The 10,001-nt window shown below is 37.4% G+C and overlaps 1 protein-coding gene across 1 annotated transcript; it reads left to right on the top strand.

The window, feature by feature from the left end:
* The first annotated feature begins 4,574 nt into the window (after nucleotides 1-4,574).
* Nucleotides 4,575-5,540, top strand: LOC121441997 (olfactory receptor 6K2). Its single transcript, XM_041643437.1, has one exon. The coding sequence runs from the start codon at nucleotides 4,575-4,577 to the stop codon at nucleotides 5,538-5,540; it is 966 nt and encodes a 321-aa protein (XP_041499371.1).
* The last annotated feature ends 4,461 nt before the right edge of the window (nucleotides 5,541-10,001 follow it).

Raw genomic sequence — 10,001 nt, 5'->3', positions numbered from 1 at the left:
AATATCGTGGAGCTTTAGGGGTAACTATTTGTCTCCTAGTCACATTTTCTTTGAAATGATTTAGAGGTATATTTTGTTAAAATAAAAAATAAAAATCATTTGTCATTTAAGAGTCAAGTATATTCAAATATAAAACAGGTTAAATTGTGCAGTTATGATTAATAAGCATTTCCAACAGAATATTAACATTAATTTAAAGTTATCAGTCTGAATACATGAATTTCAGAAAAAAATCTTTCTCACCCTCACTTCTGTTTTTACATACTACTTAAAGAAAAAATGTAATTTTTTTCCTAAAATTCATACATATGTTTCAATTTTGGTTTTCCATACAAGAATGAAGGTTTTTTTTTTTTTAAAGAAGGCCTTATAGTATCACAGGGTAGGAGATATTTAAGAGGAGAACAAATTCAGTTGATTTTGTGACACTTTAGACTATAATTTAAACAGTCTTGAAAAGTCATCATATTTCATTATTAATTTGCGTTTGTCTTTGGGAACCTTCCTTGCCTGTCATTTATCTCCATTGAGAGGTCCTGACTTCGATGCACAAAGGTTATAAAGCAAAAGAAAATCAATCAATCAACACTATTATCCTAAATTCCAATAAGCAGCAAGTAGATGGAATATTCAAATGACCAAATGATTTTTCTAAACTAAGATGACTGGCCTAGGAAAAGGCAGAAGTAACCAAGTCTCCTTCCTCGCGTCCTTGTTCCACAGCTCTCCCCTTCTTTACTGTACCAACAACACTCAAATCTGAGTCTTAGATCATTCTCATTTTGATTCACTAAAGCATTGACACCATTACAGAGGCACAGAAAGGAGAGCAAATAATAATAATAAAAGGAAAAGAGTGCATTGATTCCCATGTTAGGAACTCCCAGGCCCATTTGAAATGAGCTGGAGATCCTTGGACCTGGGATTCTCCTAATTACTAAGCTGAGCTGCTTTTCTCAACTGAAGCCGTTATGGGGATGATTGTTTTTCTACTAATGTTTAGTCATTTATTGACAATTCCCAAGAGAGGCAATCATTTTACTCATCTTTAAGAAAGAAAACAGGGGGAGAAAAAGGGAGACGACCCATGAGGAGAATTAGATCTATTATATCACTGAATGATGAGAGAAACTGAGTTTAAAATGAGGTCTCAGGGTGGAATCCTAGGGAAGGAAGTTAGTTCTCCTGTGGCACACACACATCAATGGAGCAAAGATGGAGTCTTCGTTCATGATTATTCTGACCTTAGACACCAGCAGCAACAAGGTTAGTGGATTAGCTATTTGAAGGGTGATGAGAGAAATATAGAGGAAAAAACAACACACCCACAATAGTAACGGACAATGCCTCCAGGTCTGTAGATACTGTGAGTGGCCTTTGGTGGGATGGCTTTTAAGAGATATGAAAGTGCCAATACAGCATATAAAGGTTTGGATTAGTAGATTTCTCTATACAAAGGACCCCTTTAAATTTAACACAGATAGGCACAAAGATGGATTTCTGAAATGTTTCAGGAATGTCCCCATAATTACATGTGTTTTCCTGTCGGGTTTTGGAAGTTAATGTCACTGGCAATTGCTCTAGACTCACCACTACCAAAATTTGGAGAAGGAACAGAATTCAATGGGTAAACATAAGTATTGCTGCTTTTGCTTCAGGGTTCCTCATGCTTTCTGTGCCTTAATAGCGTGAACTTAGAGATTACAGAAAGGTCTGGGTCTACTTAGAAATTACTTTCTTGAGCAAGTGTGTGATTCACATTTTAGAACCAGGTTCTGAGAGTCATAGTTACAAGACTTGCTGGCTACAGTTGAGAACATCAAGACTTAAATTTTGAAAAATAAAATCAAGAAAAGTTAAAAATACTTTAAATAATGAGCATATATATGTGACATGTGTGTGTGTATAAACACACATAACAGAATAAGCCACTTTCCCCTACCATATACATACAAATATATCACAAGTAATGGAGTGAACAACAATGTAAAAGCTACAAGAAATAAATGAACTTGGTTAGCAAAAGGAAGCAGAATTGAAAGGAAATAAGAACAGGATATTTCTGGAAAATGTGACTCCTCTTCCAGATATTCAGCAACTAGAAAATATAAGTTATATGAATAAAATAATATTCCCTTCTCTAAATTAAATGTGTTAAGTAGCAAGTTCCTATAGCAACAGGAGATAAAGCAACTTTTATTTCTGCAGAAAATAACTACTTTCAGTATACATAAAGGAAAATGATAGCTTTTGTATGCAAGCAAGAGAAGTTTGATGGGACTTAATCACATAATTGAGAGTTCATTGATGGTGAAACTGAAGGAAATTTTTAATACAATAAGAAAAATTAAGCATAACTTGACAATTGATGTGGTTTGGAAACCAATGGAAAGATAGCTATAAACTGAGTGTGACTGGCACACTCAGGAACGAAAATAAGAAAGTTAGTGAGGAAACTTACCGAATGCTGATACTGAAGTCATGTACCAGCTTGGAGCATCCTTAAAAGAGAAATGTAACTTCCCAGTAGTCTGAGAGTGAAGGCTCAGCTCGAGGTTTTGATACGCTTGCTTTCTTCGAAGGCATGTATGCTTGGTTAAAACAAAAAATGCCCATCATTACCAGAGTCTTCCTCAGTCTTTCCACTGAAAACGTCCCAATTTTTTTTCTCACAGAAACACCAGTCAGTAGGACCAAGCCTAGTCACCTTATTTAAGCTCTATTACTTTCTTAGATGCTGTGTGTGAAAATGCAAACATACTCTGAGATCCTGGGGCTTAGAAACTCAACATGTGGTATTCAAGAAGGAAGATCTCAGGACACAATATGTGGCACTAAAAGCTGGGTGAAGGTAAAGCTTCTGGGGTGGGGGGGTGGTCAATGTGTGGCCAAGAGAGAAATTCAGAACAGCGATTTATAAAGTATTGTTAATTAAAAAGAACAAAGGTCAATGGAAATTGGGAATCTCGGATAAATAAAATGTTGAGATAAAATGACTCTTCTGTGTGGAATGGAATAGAGATGAGAAGAATAAAATAAGAATAGAATATTGAGCTATCTATATACTTGGGAAATAAAAATGGAATATCCAGGAAGGGAAACATTAGTAGGATGGTCTTGACAAACAGACGGCTACTGAACATTGCATTCCTGGCCTTTGGAGGTGAACAGAAGCAAATATGAAAAGATGAAGGTAGATTATTTATTTGAAGAGATTGGGAAAATCAGAGAAAATTACCCAAGGCATTGGGAAGCAAGCTTTATAAAAAAGAAAAAATAGTTTAGAGAGAAGCATTGTCCTCCAAGTGAACATATTTCATCCTAAAAGAAAAATAAATCAGTAGAGAAGGTGAAACAAATCATTGTGAGAGAAGAGTAAATAATTAGCTAGAGACAATGCCCTGTCCTGTGCTGTGTTCTAGAATCTGTAGCACTCTGTAGCTCTCCTTTCCCACTGTGCCCCACAAAATTGTGAGGGCAAGCCTACCCTTACAGCTTATATATTCATATTAAATTCACAAACCATGTCATTTTGACAAACATTTCTTGAACAAAACACCTTCAAGTCTCTCTTTAGAAGATGAAGAGTGATGAAGGAGGATGAAGAACAAACAACAGCACAAAACACCATTATAGTTCATCCTCTGAATCATTTTAAATATGTAATAGGAAAAGGAGGTAAGCTAATTAGAAGAAAGGGCAGAAGATGGGTAGAAATCCCCTGTGATGGCTTTATTAGTATCCCTTAGACACCTGTATGTTTTCTAACAAGAAACAAAAGGAGTGTGGATCCGGGTGGCAGGGGAAGTGGGGAGGAACTGAGAGGAGTAGGGGGAGGGAAAACTATAATCAGAATATATTGTGTGAAAAAAATCCATTTTTCAATAAAAGAAAAATCATTTCAGACCATGTGTTTAGAATCAGATGAACTGAGTTGAGAGGTAAAGATTTGATGGAGGCCCGGCAGTGATGGTACACGCCTTTAATCCCAGCACTCAAGAGCCAGAGGCGGGTGGGTCTATGTGAGTTCAAGGCAAGCCTGATCTACAAGAGCTATTTCCAGGACAGCTAGCAGTGTTACACAGAGAAACCTTGTCTCAGAAAAAATTGTTAGGGAAAAGGTTGGAATTCAGGAATGATCATCATTTTTATTCCTGTTTCTTCAAGTCTTCTTCATGATGGTTTTAAAATATATTTTACTGACCAGTGGATAAACATTACCTGCGAATCTTCAGGCTCTATCTCGGACCTCCTAAATAAAACTTTCATTGAGGGCACTGGGAATCTAAGTTTTGACAGCCCACTCACTGATTCTGAGCAGTGCTAGGACTTTGGAATTACCAGGTATAAATATAGGTTTTGTTTTCTTTTTTCCCTTATGACAAGGTTAGTTGAAAGCCAGTGTGGAATACATATGATTTCATTCTTCATTTCTCTTCATCCACAGCCACAGTGCAGGTGACTTCTGAAAGGCTGGCACTTGGTAAGTGTGTGTCCCCTCGGAATATAATATACACTTTCTAAAGAGTTTGAGGCCACTAGGAATTGCTGACACTTGCACTTCTTACTTGGAAATGGAGTTCTCTAATTGGACCGCTGCTCAGGAGTTCATTTTTTCTGCTTTCCCTTGCTCCTGGGGTGATTCTGTCATCTGCTTCATCCCACTGCTCTTCATCTATGCTTTCATTATTGTCGGAAACCTGGTTATCATCACAGTGGTCCAGAGAAATACTCACCTCCACACACCCATGTACTTCTTTATCAGTGCCCTTTCCTTCCTGGAGATTTGGTATACCACAGCTACAATCCCAAAGATGCTCTCTAGCCTGCTTAGTGAGCGAAGGAGTATTACTCTGAATGGTTGTGTCCTGCAGATGTATTTCTTCCACTCTACAGGCATCAGTGAGGTTTGCCTCTTGACAGCTATGGCCTTTGATCGCTACCTGGCCATCTGCAGCCCTCTTCATTATCCTACTATCATGACTCCTAGAATGTGTGCCCAACTGATCCTAGGTTGCTGTGTCTGTGGCTTTCTCACACCCCTCCCTGAGATTGCCTGGATTGCTACGCTGCCATTCTGTGGCTCGAATCACCTTGAGCACATCTTCTGTGATTTCCTCCCAGTGTTGCGCCTGGCCTGCACAGACACCCACACCATTGTCATGATCCAGGTGGTAGATATTATCCATGCTGTTGAGATCATTACAGCAGTCATGCTCATTGTCATGTCCTATGTTGGTATTGTGGCTGTGATTCTGCGCATCCGGTCAGCTGAAGGCCGCCGCAAAGCATTTTCCACATGTGTCTCCCACCTGACGGTCTTTTTGCTCTTCTTTGGCAGTGTGGCTCTCATGTATCTTCGCTTCTCTGCTACCTACTCCTTGTTCTGGGACACTGCCATTGCTCTTGCCTTTGCTGTTCTATCCCCCTTCTTCAATCCCATCATCTATAGCCTGAGGAACAAGGAGATAAAAGAAGCCATAAAAAAGCACATAGGTCAAGTGAGCATCTTAATTAACAAGAGCAGGAACCTTACATAACACGGAGTCTTTTGGAGGCCGTATTGATTCTCTTTCATTCTCACCTCTCAGAAATCTTTTTATCAGCCTTTTACTGAAACGTGTTTCCCAAATGTCCCTGTTTCATGATACTTACAAACAACTAAATTAGAATTATCATTGATTTTCTTAGGTGCTCATGGATACGTGTACATGTATGGGAATGCATGTGTTCAAACGTGACAAGGCCAGAGGTAGATGTTAGATGTCTTATTCAATTGCTTCTCCACCACCATTTTTCAGACAAGATCTCTAACTGAATCAAGATCTTGCCCATTGGCTGAATTGTCTAGCCAGGAAGCCTAATGACCCATTGTCTCAACATGGCAGTTGATGGGCCCTGATTTGGTTTAATGGCAAGGATTTGACACCTGAGCCATCTCCACAGCTCCTAAATTTGATAGCTTCTTTTTAATCTTCTCCAACCCTGCATATTTTGGGGTATAGACAGAGGTACCAAGAAAGGTCTTACATTTCAAACATCATCAATTGAACATTATGCCACTCAAGTTATATACAGTAACTTTATGTTGCTGAAATTATCTTGATAAACACTTTAATTTGAACATAACCCGAACAGTTATTTTATGATTTGAAATGAAACTCAGCTGGTAAAGTGCTGATCTAACATGCATGAGGCCCTGAGGTCTATCCTCAATACAAATAAACAACAAAGAAGACAACAGGGCTGATGGGGTGGTGTACAACATTAACCCCAAAATTTGAGAGGCAGAGGCAGGTGCACCCCTGTGTGTTTGAGGCAAGCTTGTCTACTTAGAGAGTTCCAGAATAGCTGGGGCTACATAGAGAGACCCTGTCAAAAAAATTGCTTGTTGGACATCAAGTGTAGAGTCTTCATAAAATGAAGTGCCACTCTGTATAGAATCGAGGAACAACACTAACCTATAAATTGAGTATTTGAATTTAAATTAAGTTACACACCAAATGATCAGTCTCTCATAATAAATTAAAATTTATGTTTTCAGTATACTCTTGTGTGTCATGAATATTAAGCAATGTATATAATAATGTCTAACTACTAAACCATCATCACCACACTAAGTTTAATGTTACAGCTAACAGGTCAACATACTGAATAGAAATCCATTTATTCTCTAGGCTTTCAAGATCCCATACTCTCTGTGGTTCAGTATTTTAACTCCCATATTTAGGCTCCCATTGCTAACATCTTGTCATGTGTGTTTCATTAGGAGCCATTTTCTCCAGTACCCATGCTTCAGTTTGGATAGGATAAGACTCATTACTCTGTATATATTGGCAAAACTTTATCCATCTTTCTTCCTCTAGCAAAAATCCTGTAGCCGCCAGCCTACTTCCCTTGCTTCTGTATCACAATCTTTCATCTTCATTCCTAAAATTTATAGAAAGACAGAGATACCAAGGAAGGTCTTACATTTCAATACCCAGAGCCATTTAATACTGAGCTTGACTGGGGAAAAGGAGGAAAATGAAAAAAGCTTTATGTTGTGGGTAGAAGAAGTTAAAATAAGACTGCACAGGATACTTTATTTTTGAAATGAGAGAAAAACAACAAGGGGATTCAGGCAATGCTGTTGGAACTTGTGATTATTTTTCCATCTGGGAATGTGTGACCTCCCTTAATATTATACATTCTAAGTCTTTAAATTTGCAATTTCACAAAATTTAAAGAAAAATGTTGAATTTTGATGTTCCTTTAGTACTTTATGAACACCATTCCCTTGTTTTTGGTAGTATCGTTATAAAAATGATGCTTATAATTAACTGCTGTATGAAAAAATTATCTCATTTCTTTTTCTGACCACGACACCTTTAAATTTTGTATTACATAATTGTTTTCTAGATACAGTCAATGCCTTTAGAAATTAATATAGCTAATTAATTCTTACCTCCACACTTTCCAACATTGAAGCCAAGACTCCCACTTTCTACAGAATGTTTTTTTTCTTGAAATGTACATCTTAGTTTGCTACTCTGCCTAGAAACCTTCCAAGTCAAACACAATCACTGCAAATTATTATAGCCCTTTCATTAACTTGCTTGTGCATGTTTGTGTGTGTGTTTGCACACGCATTTGTGTGTGTGTGTGTGTGTGTGTGTGTGTGTACATGTGTTTAGCACAAACTATTCCAAGCTCATGGAAAAAATAGAGAAAAGGGAGAAGTTAAAACTTGTATGGTGACATTAATGGTACATTACATTGTAAATATAATCTTCATAAGTATACAGAATTCAAGAAATATGCTTTCTGATTGGATATAATGGGAGCTACTAACACATTCTCTGTTGACTTTAAGTTATTGACATATTTGTTTAACAAAAATTTCGCTACATTTATTAACCCAATATTCTTGCAAAAATAAAATAAAAATATGAATTCATACTTGTATTTGTATTTTTGAAACTAACAATGCAATTTTCTATTTATTGCACATTTCTATTTTAAGCACTCTATTAATTGTCTCCAATATAGTGTTTTAAAAAGTAATTTGTAATATTCATTTTTCTCATTCCTATTATAAAAGAGAAAATTGGTTTATAGCAGTAAAGTGACTTTTTACAAAAGGTTAAGCTATAATTCAAATCCAGAGGTAACCTTCTCCAAAAGCTTTGCTTTAACCACCCAGGAAGTATTTTCTAATACTGTTGCTTTGTGAAAATAGAGAAGTCCTATATTACCTGGAAGATTAGTTGACTGGGGTTCTATTTGCTCTATCATCATGCAAATCACAAATACCAAGACATGGTTTTCAGAGGATTTTCCTGAGACCCATGATTTTGACTATGAGCTCCAAAGGCTTATAGCTTGCAATCTTAAGAACTAGAAGTTTGCAGCTCCAATATCTAGAGTTCAGAATTTACAATACCTACTATTCAAGTTAAAGACTTCCTATAATGGTTCTTGACTGGCAGTGACCTGCACTCACTGAACCCATAGTTTATTCATTAGCAGTTGGTGATGGCCAGTAAAAGAGATTTCAAATTCTACATGTCAACCCTCAACTCTTGGGTTATGTGATGGCTATGCTTAGGCGTCAGTTTGACTTTATCTGAAATGAACTACAATCCAGAAATAGGGGCACACCTGTGATCTAGAACTTGAGATCTCTAATCTGAATCTCTAGGCTAGAAGGCACACCTTTAATCTGGGTCACACCTTTCACATGAGGGTGATGGAAGAAGGAAGCATTTTTTTCAGTCTCTGCCTGTTTGACTTCGCCTTGTCAATAATTCATTCCTTCACTGGCACTGGAGTCTACTTCTTCTGGATTCCAGCATCTAAAGAAGACCAGCTAAGACACCCAGCTTCGAGGGACTGAGCATCTACTGGATTTTTGGACTTTCGCTTCAGAGCTAGTCATCATTGGACTGCATTATGGAAATCATTCCAATAATCTCCCATATTAGCAGTGGTTAAGAAGAGACCAGCGTCACTGAGGTGAAATCTGGGAAGTGTTTTGAGAGAGAAGTTATGTTCCAGCAGTGGCCAAGGTTGTGGGACCTGATAACATGTAAGCGTCACCAGGTGGTCCTGGTTTTGAAGGCATGAAAGGGCCATGGAGGGTAGCTGAGGCTTGGCACTGTGGGAAGCCAGGAGAGGTCACTGGTGAAGTGTACCCTCAATGGCAGTAGAAGGTCAGGTACTGAAGGAGTCGTGAGAAGGAGTTGAAGCTTGACACATGAAGAAAGCCTATGAAAGGCTGCTGAACAATATATTCTATTGTCTTAGCCCACTTAACAGTGAAAAATCAAAGAAAAATTAAAGTATGAAGTAGCTCCAGCAAAATAAAAGGTAAAATCTCAAGAGAATGGCTTAATAATTTTATCCTATTCTATGGGAAAATAGTTCATATTAAATTAGTCTTTTTGTTTTTGTCGATGAATGAGTAGAGAAAAATTTGACTTGAGAATAAGTTTACAGAATAGAAAGTGTAAATTTTTGGTTATGAAGCTCTTGGATCCTCTGAGTCGAAGAGCAGAACATCAAACACCTCACTTTGTCCCAACGCCTAAGCCCAGCTGAAGCAAGCTGTTCAGGGCTGATTAATGCTGTATGAATATAGATATGGCCAAGGCTGATAACTAAGACCCAGAAAGATAGTCCTCCAAATTACCCCACCCATGCACCAAAGACTTCTCTTGTAAAAAATCATTCATTTTATAATTTCCCTAAGGTTTGATTAAAAAATGAGTCAAAACAGTAAACAATTTAAAAATTTTTAATTTTAAAATTTTAAATTTACTTTTTAAATTAAAATCTCCTTTTGAAGTTCGGGTTTAACTTTGACTCTTGATCATTGCAGGTCTTCGAAGCCTGTTTTCTTGTAACTATATCTGAACATACATGCATTACTCTAATTACTGTTTTTTAATTGGATAATTCCCTTCCTGGGCCTTCTCTTTAACCCAGATGTACATGATCCATTCTCAGTTTTTAATTAA

Source organism: Microtus oregoni, unplaced genomic scaffold, assembly GCF_018167655.1.
Source record: "Microtus oregoni isolate MIOR12 unplaced genomic scaffold, Mior012 000086F_ref0000336, whole genome shotgun sequence".
Classification (NCBI taxonomy): domain Eukaryota; kingdom Metazoa; phylum Chordata; class Mammalia; order Rodentia; family Cricetidae; genus Microtus; species Microtus oregoni.
This window is presented reverse-complemented; position numbering and strand designations above follow the sequence as displayed.

What these genes read in the sequence shown, in the direction of transcription:
- LOC121441997 (XM_041643437.1), top strand. Translation starts at nt 4,575, where the DNA reads ATGGAGTTCTCTAATTGGACCGCTGCTCAGGAGTTCATTTTTTCTGCT.